Consider the following 22596-nt stretch of genomic DNA (forward strand, 5'->3'; position numbering starts at 1 on the left):
TTCTTGGCTACAGTCTTCGGAGCACTTTGTTGAAGAAAGCTGTGAGGGTTATTGTGGGGGATGTGCATCAAGGATTATACATCAGGTGACCTCACGATGGAAACTCCGAGGCTCATTGTTTGATTTGTTGCCGATTTTATTTGATCGACAAAACCAAAATTCCTTCAGTCAAAATGTAAGCAACGCATTTCCCATTGTACAAACAATTTTGTTCTCAAAGTTATAATCATCCAGATTCACTCCTAAATTCTTTGAAATGTGCATAAAAATATAGGGAAGGATTTTAACTGCCAGTAGCTTCACAAAACCATCAGTAGTACGCTCGGCTATTGGCAATGCAAAACTTGACATGCAGAGATCAAAAGTAAAACTACCATAAGTCGTTCCAGATGAAATTACCCAATCGACGAAAGCCACCGCTGTAAGGAAACTTTCTTGAAGTGTGGAATTTTAGGAGTTGTAACCCTCCGCTTGGTCCCCCACCCTTCCCCGTCTTCACTTTTTCTTCTTTACCTGTAATGTAAACACATTCCACGCGCATGGCTGAAGGGTCATATCTGCGTGAGAGATCAGGAAGCACGATCCCTTCATTCGATTCACACCGCGGACCGTATGAGCAGAAAAGAGATTTGTTTTGATTCGACCTTTTATTTGTTGTTTCGCTTTACAAAGGGTTTTAAATCATCCAAACACGATTCACAGAAGCTGCTAAATCAAGGTTTTGCTCTCATTCGCAAGACAAGAGTTGCCGAGTAAAATCAATAGCTGACTCTAAAGTTACAAACCCATTGCGCATCCTACAAATGCGTTGTTTAAAAGGCAAATGAAAAACTCATTAAACGAAGAAGAGTAGCGTGTGGAACAGCACACCAGTTTGCAGGGCATCCGAATTGTTAACTGATAAAAACCAGTTTAATGGGTGTGTAACTCCTGAGTTGGTGTATAACACAATCACGTCACTGGTTGATTCTGAACATATTTCCGTGAGATTCTGTGTTTCGATAATTTCTCAAAATTAGCTTTGTTTGGACAGTCAGCACCTGCAACCATTAATGTTGGGTATATCCCCCAAGAAGATCGATCGTAAGACCTCCTCCACCTGTAACCATAAAATACAACGAGGCTCCAACTTCCATTACCATTGTTATATCTGCGCTTAGCCACGGCAGAGGCTGGAGTCTACAAACACCGACATTTCATTTGATTTAAATTTGTAGGGCAACAATATGGGCCACGCCGCACACCTTTTGCTCGGCACTGATTCTGAAGTCCTGGCCCCTGCCGAAGTAGCTTTGGCAAGACGGTGGCTCTCCTCCAGTCAGCCATTGAAATTGCTCGGAGGGTGCTGCCAGGCCGTACAGAAATTAGTATTTTAAGATTTGCTATCTATGTAAAGGTGTACCTATGTAGAGGCACTGTTAATAACTACAGTGCTCCATCTCGGCAGCGCAGTAATAATATCAAGAGGGTCACCTATGCGTTACCATGCATTATTGCAGCATAGGACGTGACAAATGACTGCATAAAGTAATGTAAGGTGGAACCCTGCCCTGTTGTATAGGTGCGGCCTTTCAGAGATGCACATTTAACTGCAAGGCCTACGACATCCAGGTGGGGCGGGGGGGGGGGGTGCCCGATGTTAATGGCTGCGGCCGCTTGCCGAAGCCTAAAAAAAATCCAACTTTCCTCAAGTACGAAATAAAAATATTTTCTCGTGAAAAGTGGGCCTAAGTTTTTGGATTCAGAAATGGAAAAATCAAGTTAAGCAACAAAAGAGTTTAAAAAGCAGTTGCAACAACACATCTTGCACACGCTTCACGAAACATTTCCGTTTTACAAACACGAAACATTTCCTCTTGACAAAAATACGAGAGCTAGAAAAATCTACAAGCGCAAACGGATTCACGGCACCTGCACGGTGAGAGTCCTGCCGACTCTGCTGAACTTAAAAAAGAGTGGGCAAATGATCCATCGCACGGGTTTCCATGTCATCACGGACCCCAAGAGACATTCAGGACGATAACCAATGACAATGGCCTTCGCGAAGCCTCGCAAACTTAAATGATCCCGACAAAAGTGGGCGGCCATGCCAGGTTAAAACGATCACTTTGACATTTTGCAGTGAAGCCTCTTTCTCAACACAAATCATACCCCATATTCAAATGACGTGATCTCAGGTCCTCTTTAAAAATAATTATCACTGCCATTTCAAGCATCGTTGTCTGAGTAATGGGCTATAAGCCACTCGTTGGTTCAGATTGACAGTGTACCTTCTTGCATTACTTCTCATACACGTACACCAACGACTCACGGATCTGTACACTGTGCGGAAATAACATCGACACACCGACGTTATCCTTATCTTGTTTGTAGGCAGAGCAGAACTCTGCCAAAACTAGTCTGTGCAGTTTGCCGAACATCAACTAGCTCTTATTTCACAGAAATGCAAGATTAAATATTGTAACAGATATTACTAATCCCAAGGGTTAAAAACTTCACTGTGACAAGCCTTTACATTTGACCTCAACATGATCCGCAGACCTGACCGAAAGCAAATCCTCTAGAATTTGACAGCTTGGGTCGATGCACCAACTCCCTGAGTTAAACAAAGCACGGGCAAGAGAATGTGCAGGATGCTCATGGAGCAGAACTGCTGCAGTCTGTCCGTCCGTCCTCACTTCCTAGCGGTTTGCGAAAAAAAAAAACTTTTCCATGGAAGCAATACGATTTCCGTTTCAAATGGATGCGGGCAAACGGCGATTTCACAGCCGCGACAAGTCCACGCCACCCAGGCAGTCTGTTGTGTAAGCGGATTTTTTTTTAAAAGCAGAACTCAATAAACAAGACAGTGGGAGGGCATGCCATATTAAAAAAAAAACTTGTATAATCAAACCAATATGTTGGGTTTTTTTTCTTGCCGATGCTTCCTAAACGACCCAATGTGACCTTAGGGAGGGTTACTTTAACGAGCACCATGGGCCTATGGCGGTGGTCGCGCACACGTCGGCAAACATCGGCCTCGGCTCGGTAACAGTTTCCACGGCTACGTGTGGTGATCCCGGAGGGGTCACGCAGAGCGATGTGAGCTCAGGGTTCGAGGGGGGAGACCGCGTGGATGTGACTGGGCTAGCACGTCATGTGAGCCCTGGGGAAGGTTTACCACCTACAGCTTATGAGCACTTCACCACCAGTATTGCGAGAGAGAGAGCTCAGGCAAATGCCACGCAAACTTAAATAAAGTACATAATTTAAAGGTGCGATGGAATGTGGCGCATATAATTTCAGGATGGCATTCTTTGATGTGTTTTTTCGTACAAAGCCAATAATTGCTACGTTCATACCTTGAATGATTACTACAAATGAAATACTGACATAACAAAGCAAAACATTTAAAACAAATTTAAGTTACAGCATATAAAACAAATTCTGCACACAACAGTGAACATCAGTATTAGCTTATAACATTCTCATCACCATTCACCTTTTGACCCATGGACCGCTATTTACATTGTTATTCTCGCTGTTGGGAAATAGTGGCGGGTGAGTGTGCGATTATGACATTAAAAAACGCCTGCGGGCATAACCACATAAACAATGCTCACCCAACTGAAACCGCATTGTACAAGGTCTCAGTCCGCCTGCGTGCATATCCCACGCTCGTAAAACTTGACATACTTCAAACATCTGCGTCACCCACACAGCCAAACTCGACACTTCACAGCTGGGCAGGCATGCTAGGCGAGCGCTACCACATCCACTCTGCAGCGTTCCCGCTTAGCACGGGGCAAGTGTGATTTGTAAAAAAAAAAAATTGCCGATTGGAAAATATCGCAGCGAAAGATTCACCAACACAGCAATGAAACCATAACTTTGATTGGTTTCTTCAGCGACAAGTTCTGCCTCGAGGGGACAGAAACAGCAGTGATGGAATTCACAATCGTCGGAAGTGAAGGGAGGGCAGTGCTTGACCCAGAGAAGAGCTCCAGCGCTTAACAGTCTCCTGCATCATGGAATTAACTTTTCACGGCCGCCAAAACTTTAAGTGGGAGGCGCCGGTTTGGTTTCGACCTTCTCAAAACATGAGCAGCAAGCAGGAATGCACAGGTGCATCGTTTCTCGGTTCATGTATCTGTTCCTGACAATAGGTACTCTTTGTTCCTTTGTGCAACAACAATCATAGCAATAATGCTGTTACTGCGTAGGCTGCCGAGCGCTGGGAACAAGTGTGCGCACCTCCACAAGATGGTCAATCAAACATCGCCTGGATTGGTTGAATGGACCAGCCCAGGCGGTGCAACGGTGCCCAGTCAGGCGAGGCCAGAGCAATGGAACGATAATTAACTTTCATCGTTTGGTGTTCAGCTAAAGCAGTGGTTCTTAACCTTTTTGGAGGTACCGAACCCCACCAGTTTCATATGCACATTCACCGAACCCTTATTAATTGGAAAAATAAAATATGATTTTTTCAAATTCAAAATATGTTTTACTGGTGCACAATCATATGAGTCGGGTGTGTGTCTTAACCTCCGCCGAACCCCTGAGACTGACTCACCGAACCCCTGGGGTTCGATCGAACCCAGGTTAAGAACCAGAGCTAAAGCAAGTCTATGAACACCGACTCGCCAGAAATATTCCTCTCCTTGAGCCAATCTGTAACGAACACGTTCTCAACGAAAACCCACAGTATTCTCATCGACTCTCTGAGCCTGCACCTGATGCACACCACCGATTACCCACACTGCCCCGCTTCGATAATGAGCTGGGTAAGCGTGCGCCATTCTGTGCCAGCACTGGGGCTGGTGAGGGAGCGGGGGGTGGGGGTCGCGTGGGGGGGATGTGCAGTCCGTCGCGGATCAAACCGTGGTGCGCAGGCGCGCATCTCCAAGGCCGTTAGACGCATGCTTGGCCTGCGCCCGCTCGCCACGCAGCGTGATGACGGAGTACACCAGACTGCCCGCAATGCTGCTCGCACGCACGCACATACATGCACACACACAACCGGCACACACTGAGACTACAAGCGTAAGAGCCCTGTCGCCAATCCACTGATGGGGTGCACTCTATAACAATAACAACAGAAACTGCCATTTGCCACGTGGGGGTGACATCAAGCACGGTGCTGTCACAGTCTAGGTTCACGTTGAGGCCATATAAAGTGTCAAAGGCTACTGGTAGGAGATCATAGGGCAGGCAGGTGTTATGGGTTGACTGAAAGAGATGATGAATGGCAAATGCAACCCCTGCGTTCCCCCCACTATGGTACCTATATGTGTGTGCTAACGTGCAAAACACAAAGATCCCTCGTATAGCCTTATCAGACTGTTAGGACAAGTGCTGTTAGTGAGCACCTATGAAGGCTGGCACAGCACACGAGGGGATGGGTGGCCAGCACCAGGTCTGGCCGCCTTTGTCTCCCTAGTGGCGATGTTAACATGATAACATGTGCACGCACATATACGCACGCACACATGCACAGGCTCCAAGGAGAAGGCTCTGCTTTCTTACCCCGGCTAAAGTGTCAGGGCAAGTGCTGTTAGAGGGTGCCTTTAACAAGCATGTAAGGGTTGCCGAGGTCAGGAACTTTGAAAGAGAGCCATGTGTTCGGCTATTAAAGAATCAAAGTGAATTGAAAGATGAGTTTTCATACGAGCCAGAGAGAAAAGCAACAGCTGTGATGAATGGGACTGCCAATGACACAGACAGGGAGGTGTTCTAACACAACACAAGCGCCATTCACGAAGAAAAGCACTGCAAATCACACACTTTGTTGCGTAAACTTTGGTGACAACACTGCCAAAACCACCAGTAAACCACATTCCGTAGTGTAATCCAAGGCTTGTTAGCATGTTACTGTTCCCAAAAGCAACATCACATTGTAATTAGTGTCAGGATTCATATTATTAGTTCTTTCGGTAAAGTTACGTAGAAGGGAAATAATAAAAAATATAAAACAATAAAAATTCTCACGACGTTTCGACTGCAACACAAGCAATCATCATCAGATGTGAAATCCACAGCAAGAAAATTTGAAACGCCGTGAGAATTTGTATCGTTTAATATTTTTATTATTTTATTATTTCCCTTCTACGTGACTTTACAGAATGAACCAAGAATATGAATCCCTGCAGTCACGAAAGCTTTAAATCAAAATTTAGTTTCAGGATGTTTTTTTTGTTTGTTCTGTTGCATAGCCCTTTTGCCAATGAGTAAAACTCCCGCAAGAAAGCCTGTGACATAAACATGACAAAGCGCTATTTCAAATTCTAGATTTGAAGCTTTCGTGACTGCAAGGATTCATCCTCTTAGGTTTTTTCGGTAAAGTCACGTAGGTAAAATAATAATAAAGTAAAATAATAATACATGATTGAATTGAGTTATTTTCATTTATCTTTATTTTATTTTATTATTATTTTTTTATCTACGTGACTTTACCGAAAAAACCTAAGAGTACGCTATTTCCAAGTTCATGAGTTTTGAGTGAGGCTTGAACTCTCAGGATAGAGGCACACATATTCCTCACGGAAAATAGTCTCCAGTAAACACCCCAGCTTACGTGCACCTCCTAAACTCTGATATTACATACGAATGTTGAACTTCTTTCGCACTGTACGTAGCTAACCGTGCTCATCAGACTTGTCCTTGATCCCGAGCTCTTGTGGTCTCCCCGACATACCTTAAAACTCTGTTGGACCTTACACCTCAACCTGGATAACATCTTCTGCATCCTCCCTTTCCTTACTACAGCTCCTGCTGCTGAGACCCTCCTTCGTGCCCACACCACTCCCCCACTCGACTTCTCTAATTCGCTTTTCTATGACCTCACCACTTGCCTCATCTACAAACTCCAGACGACCCTAAGATTCTGCTGCTCCGTTCAACGCCCGTACCCGTAAACATCACCACATCGCTACCGAAACTCCAATCCCTTCCACTTGATCCAAATCTGGTTCTGAATCGATTTCAAGACTGCATACACCATATTCAAGATCCTCGATGGATTCACTCCTTGCTAAATCGCTCATCTCACTCGATTATCTTCCAAGCTATCTCCGCTCCAGAAACCAAGCTTTCTGTCCAAGCCCCCAGTGAACCTTCGCTCAGTGGGAGGTCGATTGATTTTCTCTATTGCCCAGATAGTTCTGGAACTCCCTTCCCTCAGTCATCTGTGGTGCTAATCCTCTGTCCCCGTTCAAGTCCAGACTTAGGACCTCCCCCTCTTTCCCTCTCTTTAACCGTCTCTTTCTCTGGCCAACGTAATATACCTCCTGTTATGTATCTTGAGGTGTGCTTGCATTTAAGACTTTATATAAAGCCACATTGTAGTGTAGACGTTGTTGTGATGCATTAGAAACATCAACGTTGCTGGTTTTACACTTCAACCGTTTTCCTCATGTGCCTACGTTTTAGTGGAGCAACTAGGTAACGGAAAAACACCTAAATATGTAAAATCGCTTATTCAAACACACACATACACACATGCTGCTTCACACTCACCTGATGTTCAGACCAATAAAATTAGTCCACGAAAAGATGTAGTCCCCTCCAAAGACCATCCCAATATAGGTGATCAAGACATTCTGTTTGGTGGGAAAATAAAAGGACATTCACACGTGACGATAATGATAATAATAATAATCATCATCATAAAAAGAGTCAGATCAATACGTTGTACAGAAAAGTATTTCTGAGTCAAGATTTTTTTCTCCCAGATGCTCCAGATTTGGGATGTTTGGCAAATTGTATTCACGAGTGTTCAAGTTCATGCATTAGGTATAGCCCTGTGAGCCATTCGGCTCTTGAATCGGGTGCAACCGCAACAAACAAACAAAAACATGAACAAGAAAACATCTTAAAGTGACTAAGTTCAAACAGAAAATCCAAGAAAAGACAGCAAAATATTGCAGAAAAAACACCGTACACCAACGCTGTGTGCAAAAATCCCAGTGGGATGCAAGTCAAACAACAACCACAAGACAACTTAGATTAAGGCCATCAGTCTAACTCTGTGCTACAACAAACAAACATGGCTAAACCAATACACTTTTCGAAATCACCAAAATAAAGCTATGAAAGCAATGAAAAAGCAATCATTTTTATACGTGTTAAGAAACTGAAGCACCGAGGGAAATCCCACACACACGTAAATGGGTACACAACCTATTTTATGCAGGCCCATCTCACAGCTCAGTTGGGTTTTGGCGTAAAACAAATCTGTCATCCACCAATCCTTTCCTATAACATACTGGATTGCAGGCATGCACAATCAAGCATGGAATGTGCCGCACCACGGTTCAATCCTTCAGACCCCCGTAGGCGAGAGGAGAGTTGCGAGGGTGTGCGGGTCACGATTGCCTCCTCACCTTAATGCAGCCCACGATGGTTGTGGTGAGGGCAGAGTTCCACTGAGTGCACAGCACAGTGGAATACATGAGAACAAACCTGGAACGCAAACACAAGCCGGTCGTGCCGTGAACTCCCAACGTTCACGAATTACGAGTCGCATAATGTTTTAAAAAGCCACCGGCGATCTGGTTGTCACAATTTCTGAGTTGTGATTCCGTTGATGAAGCTATTTTTCTTGGTCTCGTTTATACGACCTTGTTGTTATTGTTTATCTGGTTTAATTTGTAAAGTTGTGTTCAGTCTGATATCCTCAATTTAAGGTTCGCTTATATTTGACATATACGGTGCATCAATTATAATTAATCAATTCTCACCTCAGGACCAACAACAGCGCGAAACACTGCCGAGCATTTGTTAGACGGGGCCCACTTTGACCTTCTTATTAAGTGATCATCGCATATATACATTCATACTTTTATTGTTACTATGGGTGGGGCAGTGGAACAGCGGTGAGCGCACTCAGTTATGAACCTAGCGACCCGAGTTTGATTCCTGACAAAATCAGATGTGAATGACTTTTGAACCGGTCCTGGGCCCCACGTCACCACTCTGCACTGACCAGCGTGGTGAAGTATGGTCAAACAGATCCACATGACTCACATGGCATGGGGAGGCCTTCATCTATCGGCGGATTGATTTGAAAGTTATGTTTGATTATTTTTTTTAACCAAAAACCGTGCCTTTTAAAGCAACAATTTACAAGTGACATCCGCCCTGAGGTTTCCCACGGCACAGCGCATTCCTGCGTATTGAGTAACGGCATTGTTGCACTAATCCCCGACTCATCTCTGCTCTGTGCTCCAGTGACAAGAACGCAGGCGCTGATGTCTTAAAGGGTTGGTGTGACCCCGACAATGTGGGAAAAGGGTGGACACGGGTCGTTGAAAGCGGAGACCGCTCTCGGTCGACTGATCACGAAGCCGGTTGCTCGTGCTACTTTGCATTGCAAAAAAATCGACGTTACTCTCGCCGAATTTTCCACGTATCGTAATTGAGCACGCTCGATATTCTGTCGACCAGTGCACGTGCACGATCGTGGAGGTGACTGGACCACAGTTCACCGAGCTGGTCAGTGTGGGTTGGTGCAAGCACGGAACACAGACATGGAAGGATAGTATACAAGTAAAATAGATTTTTCTACACTGCCCTCTGCTGCTCATCACGTAGCCCAGCAGTAGCCTACCGCACCTGTTTTATGCATGGGGGTCACCCATCCAAGCACTTTTCATGCTCAAAGGCGCTTATCCTCAGGGATCTGACGAGTTCCAGGTGATTTTCTAATCGGCCTCTGTATTCCACTATCCCAGTTACTATCAGCGAACGTGGGCCCTCACCCGTAGCGTATAAACCACGCACAAATACGCACAAGTCGGGCGCATACGTAACGCGTAGGAGAGTAATTGTGCATGGAGTCATCGGTTAAATGGCGCTTCTTGAGTTCAAGCGACACGCATCAAATCGCACGAGAACTAACGCTGGATAAAACGCGTGCCACTTTTCGGGAAGTTAACGGTGGTCGTCTTGTGGGGTGGCTCTTGCTCCACCATAGCAGCGTGGAATTTCTACCACTGTCTCAGGGCTGCAAACAGCACTCCAGTGCCTCGCCAAAGCGCATTTCAAGAGGAAACCACTTTTAAGTGTTTTTATATTTGTTTTTACGGTGCATATTTACACTCACTCCCAGTTGACCACTCACATCTGCCTGTCTTGTTTAAAATAACACGGGCTGTAATCTTCCTTTCCCAGGGGCAAAAATATAAAAACCGCACGGAGAATGCGCGCTCCACATTGTTCTCTTTGTTGAACAAGCCATTACACGTCAGGGAATGTCCAGGGTTACCTACCCCATAATGCAGGAGAGGAGAAACTGTACGACAAAGAGAGGGTCAGCCCAGCCAGAAAACTCCAAAGCCTGCGGTGCCGGAAACATAAACACGTTTATTATGCAACTTAACAAAACTGCGTAGAAGTAATATATATTTACAGAGCTTTGCCAATCAACTGCTGGATGAAAGCCTCCCCATGCTCTTGTCAGTCGTGGGGGTTGTTTTTACTGACCATACTTCACTATGCTAATCAGTGCAGATATGTGAGGGGCGTGGGGGCAGGTTACGACTGGTTCGACTATCACTCACAACACCAATGTCAGTCGTGGTCGCAAATCGGACTGAGGTCACAGTGCTCACAGCGCAGTGCATTAAACCTCTGCGCCACCGCTCCACCAAGTTTAAAATACCCCCCCCCCCCTACCAAATGACCTATTGATGAATCTTAAACAAAGAGCGTGGTATTCCCAGGTCACACCAGTTCACAACTTTCGCAATCTTTGAATGAGCAGTCTTGTGCAGCGTCCCTGGGTGCTTGCATTCCTGTGAACTCTCCCATGCAGATCTCCCCCCCCTGCCCCCACCCCTGCTTGCTCCCCTCCTCCTCCTTCACCCCCACTGGCTGCATCCCAAACCCTTTTACCCCCACCCACAACCTCACCAGCTTTAAGCGGGCCAATGGTGTGACACCGCCCACAATGAGAAATTGACGCTGCCCCCCATACTCCCGTCCCAGCTCCCGTCACTTTTCTCCGCTCCCTCCTGCGGCGGCTCTCTGAGCCCCTCTTTGTCCGAGGCTCCTTAAAACTGAGCGCTGGCCAAAAACAGTTGGCACAACAGCACCCAGGGTTTAACCGCGCAAGCTGCGGCGCTAGTTGGGATGGGGGCCAGGCGAAGGAGTATAACCGTCTTGTGTGGTGGATTGCATCGGACGTCATGTTCTCCCGTGCTGGAGTGCGGCGAGTGCAGGACGCCGTGGCCTGCGCACTCACCTTGTCCACGTCGCCAGTGACGTGCGCTATCAGCATCGTGGGCACGATCATGAAGAGCGCGTTGTAGAACAGCAGCCCATACTTGCCCAGCTCCTGAAGGGAAGACCTTCACTTTAGTGGGGGAGTCGAGCACCCGAACGATGAGGCGCGCAGATTGCGGCCGCCTCCACGGGTCAAAGTGGTGGGCATTCGCTCGCTGGTTATGGATGCCAGGACGCCACGAGGCCAATAAATACAAAAACGATGAAATGACGCCCGCTCGTTGCTTGCACACGTGGCCTGAAAACAAATATTTAACTTTTCCAAACGCACGCATTGCAAAAGATCGTCCTTTGCTTTCACGTATAATTTGCATTCACTAACGGATTGCGTGCCCGCAGTAGCTCCGATATCTGTGTACCCTGGCCGTGTACCTTCGTATCAAGCTTCTGCTTTATGTAGACTCCATTGGCAGCTGTTAAGATGTCGTTGAGCAGGATGAAGACATAGCCCTGGAGGTCAAAGGCCAGGTCAGAGCTAGGGAAGGAGGAGGGCAAAGGCCACTGGTCAGCCCATGGCACAGCACAAGGGGATGAGTGACGTGAGAGTTGCGTGATAATGACTGGCTTGGAAGCTAAGACTAATAGTTTAACTACACAGGCGCGTATATACAAATTACACTGGATGAATGGGACCTGCCTTGTGTGCTGAAGGAGAAGTTATGTCAACATTACGCTAATATCAGTTGCCCAGTAATTACAGGGGGGGTTGTTACACTCATATATCACCATTAAAGTTACCCTAATTTAAAACAACTCAGCCCCGGATAGTGTTGTGGGTCATTACAACATCGTGTAAGCAAGATACCAAGAAGGGACAATTAGGAAGGAATTCAGGGCACACCTGGCTTTCAGGTGATCAGATGCCAAAGGGGCCCTCTGCTGGCCACTCAGAATTATTAAAATAACTGCATGGGACAAACAAACCACAATCATGATCACCCCTATATCAGGTTGGGAAAGAGTTAGAGAAAGAAAGATGCCACTTGATTAATTTCAGGGGAGGGGGGGGGGGGATTGGGAGGGGAGGGGGCGTAGAGTGATATGAAGGAGAAAGCTCAAGAAAGCTCAAGATCGGACAGGGTGGAGGGGGTGTTTGAGCCAGGTACTAAAACATACTCGGTGAAAAGAAAATAAGTCCTGTCCAAAGTTAAAGGTATTCGACAATTGTTTTAAATTCATGATTGCCAATATTATTTTCAAAGTACTAACTTATTTGCTAATGTGATGGCATTCATTGCATAAACGTAAATAAATGTTAGTTTTCTGTTCTATTCCACAAATCAGTTGCAAATAAGGCAACGTTTAAATTAGTTGAACAACATGAATATTTAAATTGCCAACATTAGCCATGGTAGTTCTAAAGACCTGGGAGAAATATCAACCATGCTAACCATTTGCTAAATACATTCACACACAAGTAACCTTATATCTGAGGGCCATTATTGATGCCACCGATACTTGGAAGGCAGAGGGCAATGCAAAAAGTAACGAATGAGGGCACGTATTAAATATTAAATATGCTCCATCTCCTTCACAGTGGACGTTCAAGATCCAGTGACATCATTCAATAAGTGTCTGCCATTGTGTTCCAATGTCTTGGTCTGTGGGTGCCACAGTGGCGAGATGGTAGCTGCCTCGCCTGGTATACAGGAGGTCACGGGTTCGATCCCGACTGCATATTTGGAGTTTGCATGGTCTCTGGGTCCTCTGGATTTCCCCCTCCATATCTAGAAACATGCTAAACATTTCCACATGATAAGTCACTTCGTTGCTTCCGAAAAAGAGCTGTATAGCTCAGTGGGCCTTAAATGGTAAAATAAAAAAGTCTAATATATACGTGGTCCAAATTGGACAATTTTAAATGTGGCAATTATCGCCACCTACTGGCAGACTAATTCCCACTTGCAGGCCAGTGCTAAGTCACCTTGTGCCGCACAGGGACAGCTGCCACTGGGATTCTCCTACAATGCTTGAGATGAGATGTGATACAAGGTGCTTAGAGATGCTGAGGCATTAAAGGAAGTGTCATGTAAATGAAATGACTATTTTTATGTATGAGAACTTCTTTCGCACCATACATTGCCAACCATGCTAATCGGAGGTCTGGGGGAAGGACAACAAACTAAACATAAAAAGCAGTTCTAGAGAAATGAGTTTTCAATCTATATGTAAAAGTGCATAGCTCCAGTGGCTTCCTAATATCAGAAAGCAGAGCGTTCCAGCCGGCCACATAAGCACATCTGAGAGCGTGCGATGCAGTGACCCTCTTTAGTCGATGGCTAGCCAAAAGCCGCCGCGAGGATGGCCGGAGTTCGCATGATGGTTTTATGTTCCTTGACGGGATCAGCAACGTTTTGTGTATCATTTGTGGCAAGCACTTTGTGTGTAATGAGTGCGACTTGATAACGAATGTCACAGAGCCAGCGTTGACAAACCTAGCTGCAACGAAGGCACCCAGGATCATGGTCATCACTGTCAGCTGCACGGAGGTTGACACTTTCTTCCTGTTAAAGACAAGTGGGAAAAAAAGGTTCATTTTGTAAATATTTACTTTCAGTTAATGAATGATCATTAAGTGTGTATTTTCACCAGGTGACCGGCCATTAAAATTCACTGTAGCCTTTGCAAAGAATGCTTGTGCGACTTGAGGTGATGTATGGTTAATGATGAATTATAAATATAGCTTTTTTTAATGGAGGCAATGAGCCAGACCGTTACATCACAATGTGATGCACGTACATACCGTCAACAAAACCCAAACCGGTTATGAAAAGCAGGGGATAGAAAGAAGGGGAACGGGCATGATGAATTATATTTAAATACTTGCATGTATCTTCTTGGTTCTTTCGGTAAAGTCACGTGACTTTACCGAAAGAACCAAGAAGATGAATCCCTGCAGTCACGAAAGCTTTAAATCGAAATACTTGCATGTAATACATTTTTATTCGTGTGATCATGCGAGAACTTGACACCAGGATATGTCGATTTTGGAAGAGTGATGTGGGTCAACAAATTGACGAAAGCAAAACAACTGAAATAAAGTACAGCAACGAGGCAAACAGGATGAAGCTATGATGTGTGTACGAGGTATAACCTACTTGAGCACGATAACCTCCGCGATCATTGTGAAGAGAATCGAGAATCTTCTCAGCACAGTAAACATGGGAAGGCTGGAGAAGACAACACAGAAGGCGACGACGCACACAGCACCAATCTCGCATGATCAAATGCTCACGAGACAAAGCATAACTGGTAGCATATGTTCTGGTCGTACATTTACTGGAAAAAGGAGGTCATTTACCAAGTTGTGGAAAAAAAACCCGGCACGGGGGACACAAATCAAACTTCAAATTAGACAGCGAAAACATAAAGCAACACACGGTGCACGTAATGCTTTGGTAGCGGCCCAAGTGCATTGCAATTCCAGGCATGTTTGGCAAATGCACGGGCACCAGCAGTACGACTAGCTTTATCGGAGAGCGCACCCTGCACTGCGTGAGAAGGCCAGTGCTCTATACAATGCGGAATGAGTTGGTGCAAGATACTGAATTTAATTTTGAACACTGTTTAGATGCGGGTGCTCTTCCAATAAAACATAGCATAACCCAGCAGCATATGTTTAACAATCCTAACTCTTCTGATGAGACGCAGAAGGTCATAACCGGTCCAGAGTTTACTTACATAAGCACATGCTGCTGTGTAATAATAGTCTGGACAGCCAATGCAGCCTGATGCACCAAGCAATGTTTATTTGTTTGTGTATACAGAACAAAAGTTACGCTTGCATATTTGCCAATTGCAACTTACTTTAGCCGCTTTGTGCTCAGCAACCCTGTCAGCAAGTTTCCCAAGTAGATCAGAGGCAAGGGGAAAATCTGAAAAACAAACAGATGGGGAAATAGAATGAGTCACACGCTTGCAGGAGACCTTGTAGATATTAAACAAGCCACAACAATCATCTCCAAGCCCAAATGAAATCCACGCGTGTCTCAGGAAGTTGTGGCCGAGTACGTAAAATACGGATCTTCACTTTTTATGAAATAAAAAATTAACCCGTAAAAACTAAGTTTTTCACTATAAATCCTTTATATGCGTGGCATCGGTTTTATTTTATTATTCATTTCTGTTTTTTTTGAGTAAGAGTTTCATTTTTATCACATTGGTATTTTAAATGAAATATGAAAAAAAAAATTTCCTAAAAAGTGGAAAATTTTGGAAAAAATTTTTCACGAAAATAAATTGTCACGCACAACGAGTCTGTGTGCAAAATGTCAACTCGATTGGATCACGGGAAGTGGGTTAAAAAACGACCGAAAGATTTGCACGGTTGTAAGCGCGCAAGCAAGCAAGCAAGTGAACTTAATATAAAGGATTTAAAAAGCACCACGTCTTGTCTACAGCGCAATGTCTACAAAACACCTAGTCTTTATGAAGAAATATCCTTCTGTATACAGCTGTATATATTCAAAAATCATATTTTACAGCCTTTATCGATAAGACGGCTGAACGCTTCCCAAAGGTCGTGGTAGTACCGATTGATTACGCTGCATGATAAATACTAATAATTGGCTGCTGTGATTTACCCACTCACTATTTGATAAATTGTCACAAACTTGGGGCCGTGATTTAACTCAAGAACAAATGACTTTTTTTGCCATGGTGGTGTACGTATAGGGCCTTTAAGTGGCTACAGCATTTACATGAAAGAATTACGCACGGCATGCATTCGGGTGATATGAAGGCAAATCAATACATAGACACACAATTCGAAGCTTGTTCTGTAAGAATAGATATTAAATTATGAATTGATGCTATTACATTCCTATTAAATAGGGGTGAATCGATTCAACAACTCTGCCACATACAGTAATTCAAGGGTTGCAATGTAGGATCGTAATTTGATGGAAAAATCGATTTCCCTCCCCTCCCCTTAACATTTTAGTGAATTGTAGCACCTCCAGTGACTGACAGCAATGACTGGCAGCAGTGACGTGAACCAATTACATAAACCACATTAATGAATAGGAAAACATATTCTTACACATGGGATTCAATGTTTGTATGGTGAGCTTAAAGAATCAATTATTTATCAATCGGTGCATTGTTACATGCCTAACAAATATGCTGCACATTAAATACTGTTAGGCAAGTGTAAATCTGCTTGCATAATTGCAGACACTGGCAAGTGCAAAGGTCATAGCTTTTGAATTTTTTCTTATTTCATAGACAGTGGGTGTTGATCAACAACATTTATACGCTCATGTCAAGGTTGCAGAGACAGGGGAAGGCTTCAGGGTAGCCTGGTGAATAAAATAATTGCCGCCAGCAAATGATGAAAGCGAGCAAGCGGCATTACTATGTGGTTTGCGACCGATGACCGCAATTACACTGTTAGCTTTTATTCATGTTACATCAATGTAGAACGGTGTTTTTTCTGTTTTGGCTCACGGACCACGCAGCCGATATGAACATTTCCGTGGACTACCCAGCCCTCCCCGCCTCCAACCCTAGTGACAAATCGCATTCACTTCGCTCTCTAAATACCATTAATACGAAATTATTCATGTTACCGGAACACACAAAAATTTGCACAGCTAAGGGGCATTTAGATCTTAGGGTAGTTTAGAATCAGGGTAGTTTACCTAAGTTAATTTTTATTAAATATCACGATTAACACATTCCTGCGGAGGGAGCTGGTAGGAACGTTAGGTTGCTCGGTCAATGGCCAGGGTTAACGGCGGCGTGGTGTATTCCGCAAATATGCCCGACTGTGAGGGCGGGCACAAGCCGGCGTGAGTAGATTGAACGTTGAGTTTTACAAGGGCACCACGGGGTGACCAGCCCCTCCCCACCCAGCCCCTCCCCACCCCCCTCCCCACCGAGCCCCACCCTTCCCACCTAGCCCCTCTCTCCCCACCCAGCCCCTCCCTGCACGACGGACGGACACAATAATCCCCTGTGGGCTGGTGTAACCAGGAGGTTCCTACCAGTAAAATATTAATTAATGTCCATAACAAAAACATATGAACGTTGTCATTATTTCTGGATCATCCTGCATTTCCATTAGCCCGCGGACCACCTGGAGGCACTGGTGCAGTGGGTTAGCACACTGCTGTATGAATCCGGCGACCTCAGTTTGATTCCCAGCCATGGCTAACATTAGTGGCGGGTGATATTTTAACTTGTCCTGGGACCCCCTACCCCTTGCTGAAGTATGGTCAAACAACCACCACAACTGACGCAGTGTGTGGAGGCCTTCAATCGGCAACGGATTGACAAAGTGTCACAGTAGGAGGTAGTTGCAACAGGTCACAGCGAATGCCTCGCCACTGAGATTTTATTAAACAATGCCCCCCGTGACAGGTGTCCTGCATCTGCTGGGATCACGCTAAATGCGGGTTAACTCGCCTTGCGAAGGACACTCCGGTCCAGATCAGCGAAGGAGACCACATCGCACTGCTTGCCAGCGTACAGCACCACGAGCGTGGCCACCATCTGTGCAGAAACACATCAGCAGTTGTTTACTCTCACACTGGTGCCGCTGAAGAAGCCATTCTTTTGAACCACCACCATTGTCTTAAACAACTTTTTGTCAGTGAAGAATTGAATGCAAGTGCAAATTTGCCACGGGAGGATGGGTGTATTTGGGGTGACAAATGCTTACTTGTCCGATGCCCAGGGATATAGAAGATGGAAATCTGAAATATAGTAATGGTGTAAAACACATATGTTTAGCATTTTGTTTCTAGATATAAAAAAAAAACTTTATCTTTCATATTATGAAATAAATAATGGGTACAGACTCTGGCACGATGCTCTGGTGGTTAGCAAAAAAAAACATCAGTGCCATGCGATATCTGTCCCAGTCCTGGGGTGCCTCCTTCACTCAACTGCAATGACCAGTGCGGAGAAGTATGATCAAACAGCCCTTATAACTGACAGGGCATGAAAATGCCCTCATGGAATCATGGCTGAACAAAAAATGATAACATTTTTTATCCCAGAACATAAAAGTCCACAAATAAAATCACAAATTGAACAAAACAATGGAATGCTGCTGTTATATTTCAGCTTCAAACGCATGTCAATGGACATTCCAAGGCTGAAACATACTGGTGGAGAGTAAAACCCCTACCCCCACATTTCCGATAGCCCTTGCAGGTCTTGGCACTGCAAACTGTGACTAATGTGGCAAATTTGCCAAGGGAAAAGCATATTTACAGTGCAAAACATCTCACTTTGCCCATAAATACCGTTGCACTCAGTGCAGTCAGCAAGCCAAAAAGAAGCATCTGCCTTACTTTTGAAAATGCAATGACACTACAGGGTAATGAAGCAGATGTCTTTTTAAACATTAAATATGTAGAGAAAAAATGATAAGTTAATTATTAATTACATCAGAGGTTCATGTGAGATTCTGATAGCTTGGGGAGGCCTTCATCCAGCAGTGCTGATAATGATGATGAAAATGGGTTTAACAGTAACGCTATCTTGAAAACACACGAATAAACATAAGTCACTCTACAACAGACCTTTGGATCCTGCAAACCACATTTGTGAATAATCAGCTATCAAGACTGGAGAAAAACGTTTGTGCGGGGCAGACTCATGGCCCAATGTCAATCGGATCACCCACTTGAGCAGTGAGATGACGAACGTGGCATGTAACGCGGCATTACGTGGCAGTAATGCCACGTTACAGTCAGACTTGGAGAGGCAACCTGTACCAGGGTCTTGCTTGAGACACATGCTCCCAATAACCACCAAGTGTGGACCAGTGCTACACAGTAAAATTCTATCCATAGATGTGGCAGATAATCACAGTCCAGGGGTAAAGCAGTTTTTAGCTGCGACATTGACACAGAGTTATTTGTAGTGCTAAGGATCTTAGCTCTATTTATAAGGGCATGTTGTAGGGCGCAGTATTTATATTTTCGGGACGTGAAGAGCCATGAGGAGTGTAGCTCCAGGACTTCCATCCACTCGCTGGGTAACACGTTCTAAAGTGTAATGTATAAGGTACAGCCCCTTGACCAATCCACTGCTGGATGAAGGCTTCCCCGCACCTTTCGGTATGGCCGTTTTTGATCATACTTCACCACGCTGGCCAGAGTAAGCTGGTGAAGTGGGGTGCGTCCAGGACCGCTTCAGATATAACTCGTCACCAGTGTGGGCCAGGTATTGCATTTACCGCACATCATCTGATCGTTGTCAATATCATAATGTGCTGCCGATCACATTCGCGAATGCACAGCGAATGAAGACCACCATGTCAATGTCACCGTCACATTGGTGCCACATTGTACTATGCTCCCAAATATATATACAATATTTTGCCAGGTATGGCCCACTGAGCTATGTAGCTCATTTTCAGAAGCGACCTGGCCACAAATGACAGCTCAACGAAGTGGCTTATCGCCTGGAAATTTGTAGCAGCCAAATATTCTTAAACACATGTTTCTAAGTGCTGAGGGACCCAGAGATATTTTCACGCGACCTCGGTGAAAACATGCGACCCACGACCTCCTGTATACCAGGAGAGGTAGTTAACATCTTGCCACCAACCCCTGCCTCCACCAACCCACAATGATCAGCACGGTGAAATATGGTAAAATAACCCCCATGAATCACATGGCATGGAAAGTTCCTCATCCAGCAGTGGATTAACTGAAAAAGGGATCTACGTGTACACAATTGTGTCACAAACACAGCACTGACACTCTCATAGGTGCATTGCTGGTTCTACCTCCCCAACACCAAATGCCCTACACAACGAATAACACGTTAATAACAATCATGCATAAGCATGGATTGTCATGCTTTCCATCATGCACTTGACTTTGGAATTATTGTACTTGCAGTATGAGAGAGTTATGAGAGCTGACATCGCCACCCCCCCACTCCCGTTACGCATGGCTGGACAAAGTTGAAAACCCATAAACCCCGTTAGTACCGCAAGCGTCGTAAACGTGCCAACCCAAGCACAACCGAAAGAGCGGCCACCCACGTCGGTGCAGCAACGCGTCAAGGTGGGAGTAGCATGGCAGTGCACATAATGCGACATGCACAGACAACAGCATCATCATCATCGCCGCCCAAAGACGTGCATAGGCACCGCTCTCAACGCAAACGACTCGGCTTGCATCCCCTTAAATGGCATTCCATGAACAACGCCAGCCTGTGGACTGTAATCATACGCCACTGCATTTTTTGTCGAAGCTTTTACTGAATGAATATTCGTGGCACCACATATCGCCTGGTGCTGCAGAGCGCAGTAGAGACCCAAGGGATATTCAAAGGCTCACGATGAACCGAACAATGACATCAAAGCTCTCTACACAACACACGATGGTCTTTAAGAGCAATAATTATTGTTGGTGGTGTCCCTCAGATACGAGTGTACTGCACTATGAAGCTGGACATTAGAGTTCGAATCCTGGCCACGGCTAAGATTAGTAGCAGGTGATATTTGAACCGGTCCTAACAACTCCACCCCACCCCCTCATTCACCAACCTGCAATGGCAAGTGTGATGATGTATGATAATAAAAAAAACCTCATGACTAATACTGTTGGGAGATCTGCGAGGTTGGCTACGTTACGGTTCAACAAACATTAACAAATGTGTGTTAATAACGTCTGGACTGTATTCACTTCATGGTTACCCCCTCCTGCCATAGTGCCCGCAAGCAGCTGCTGTTATTTCTAGATTTGAAGCTTTCGTGACTGCAAGGATTCATAACTCTTTGGGTTTTTTCCCCGGTAAAGTCACGTAGGTAAAACAATAAAATAAATGAAAACAACTAAATTAAATCACGATGTTTCAGAGGCAACACAAGCCTCCCTCATCAGGTTTAAAAAGGCACAACAAAATAACTGTAGCGAGTTATTTGTGGTGAGACATTTTTATAGTTATTTTGCTGTGCCCTTTTTACACCTGATGAGGGAGGCTTGTGTTGCCTCCGAAACGTCGTGATTTAATTTAGTTGTTTTCAATTATTTTATTGTTTCACCTACGTGACTTTACTGGAGAAAAAAACCAAAGAGTATGAAAGCTGCTGTTATTATTTAGTTCTTCTAGCAGTGACCATCACCTCGGAGTTAATGATGTACAAATAACCTTTTGTACTGCTTCAAGGAGAACGAGAAAGTGATGGTTGATAATCCGAGAAACTCATGTTCTCCAGGTTAATAACGTCCTCCACCAAGACCCTACGATGATGATGATGATCCAACACAAGGGAGCCCGTGTCCCAATGTCCACCCCTAAAGACCCCCTAATGATGCACACACTACCCCAAAGTTTATCCTCCCTGAAATAAGCAGACCGGTGACCAACCAAGTTCAAGTTTCAGTTGATTTATTAGGAATAGGCGTTAAGCCCTAAATTTCGATTTAAAGCGTTCAGTGACTGCAGGGATTCATCTTCTTGGTTCTTTCGGTAAAGTCACGTAGAAGGGAAATAATTTTATTTTATTATGTAATATTTTATTAGTTTATTATTTCCCTTCTACGTGACTTTACCGAAAGTACCAAGAAGATGTATAGCCCTGTGATCCATTCGGCTCTTGAATCGGGTGCAACCGCAACAAACAAAAAACAAAAACATGAACAAAAATATCTTAAAGTGAATATGTGACTAAGTGCAAACAGAAAATCCAAGAAAAGACAGCAAAATATTGCAGAAAAAGCACCGTACACCAACGCTGTGTGCAAACATCCCAGTGGGATGCAAGTCAAACAACAACAACCACAAGACAACTTAGATTAAACCAAGCAAGAGCGATTACAACAATAATACCACAAAGCCTCCGTGCATCCTCCACACCACCACTACCACCCCCCCAGGCTGCCCTGTAGACCCCCACAGCCCCCCGTGTGTCGGTGCTGACCTGTATGCCGTGAGCACGCTCTTGTTGATCACCACGATGAGGAAGGAGCTGATGCCGTAGAGCGCGGCCGACAGGAGCCGGGCGAGCATCGCTGGGCCCGTCCTGCTCGCCGCCTCGGCCGCATGGTCCCGTGGGCGCCCTCCCGTGCCTGCTGCTGCTGCTGCCGCTGCTGCTGCTGATGATGATGGGGACCGACGTTCGGACGACGATGGAGACGGAGCTGCCTCGGGCTTTGAGAATCTGCCCCGAGGCATCACGGCATCATGATATCATCGCCCCCCGCCCGCTGCTGCTGCTGCTGATTCAACGCCTCCGCCTACACTGGGGCGGAGCGTAGAGGAATCGATTCGGCGTTAGGCGTGATGGGAATCGAAGGTATCAACCCACACCCGCCCGCCTCTCTTTCTCCGACCTCCATCGCCACCGTGATTAAACGAATTGAT

The 22596-nt window shown here is 45.2% G+C and overlaps 1 protein-coding gene across 1 annotated transcript; it reads right to left on the reverse strand.

Moving 5' to 3' along the window:
- Nucleotides 1–118: 118 nt before the first annotated feature.
- Nucleotides 119–22474, reverse strand: LOC133351916 (solute carrier family 35 member D2-like protein). Its single transcript, XM_061567516.1, has 13 exons — nucleotides 22154–22474; nucleotides 17927–17960; nucleotides 17671–17757; nucleotides 15070–15137; nucleotides 14361–14432; nucleotides 13698–13766; nucleotides 11635–11737; nucleotides 11222–11314; nucleotides 10248–10315; nucleotides 8361–8439; nucleotides 7495–7577; nucleotides 4860–4962; nucleotides 119–513 (listed from the first exon to the last, which is right to left on the reverse strand). The coding sequence occupies exons 1-13, from the start codon at nucleotides 22405–22407 to the stop codon at nucleotides 496–498; spliced, it is 1131 nt and encodes a 376-aa protein (XP_061423500.1). The 5' UTR covers nucleotides 22408–22474; the 3' UTR covers nucleotides 119–495.
- Between the last annotated feature and the right edge of the window lie 122 nt (nucleotides 22475–22596).

The sequence above is a fragment of the Lethenteron reissneri genome, chromosome 39 (assembly GCF_015708825.2).
Source record: "Lethenteron reissneri isolate LAM-NWPU_2019-01 chromosome 39, ASM1570882v1, whole genome shotgun sequence".
NCBI lineage: Eukaryota > Metazoa > Chordata > Hyperoartia > Petromyzontiformes > Petromyzontidae > Lethenteron > Lethenteron reissneri.

Coding starts and splice junctions, on each gene's coding strand:
- LOC133351916 (XM_061567516.1), bottom strand. CDS start 22,407: ATGCCTCGGGGCAGATTCTCAAAGCCCGAGGCAGCTCCGTCTCCATCG. Junction 17,961..22,153: donor AGCGTGCTCACGGCATACAG/GTCAGCACCGAC, acceptor ACTATATTTCAG/ATTTCCATCTTCTATATCCC. Junction 13,767..14,360: donor GCGGAGGTTATCGTGCTCAA/GTAGGTTATACC, acceptor TGTCTTTAACAG/GAAGAAAGTGTCAACCTCCG.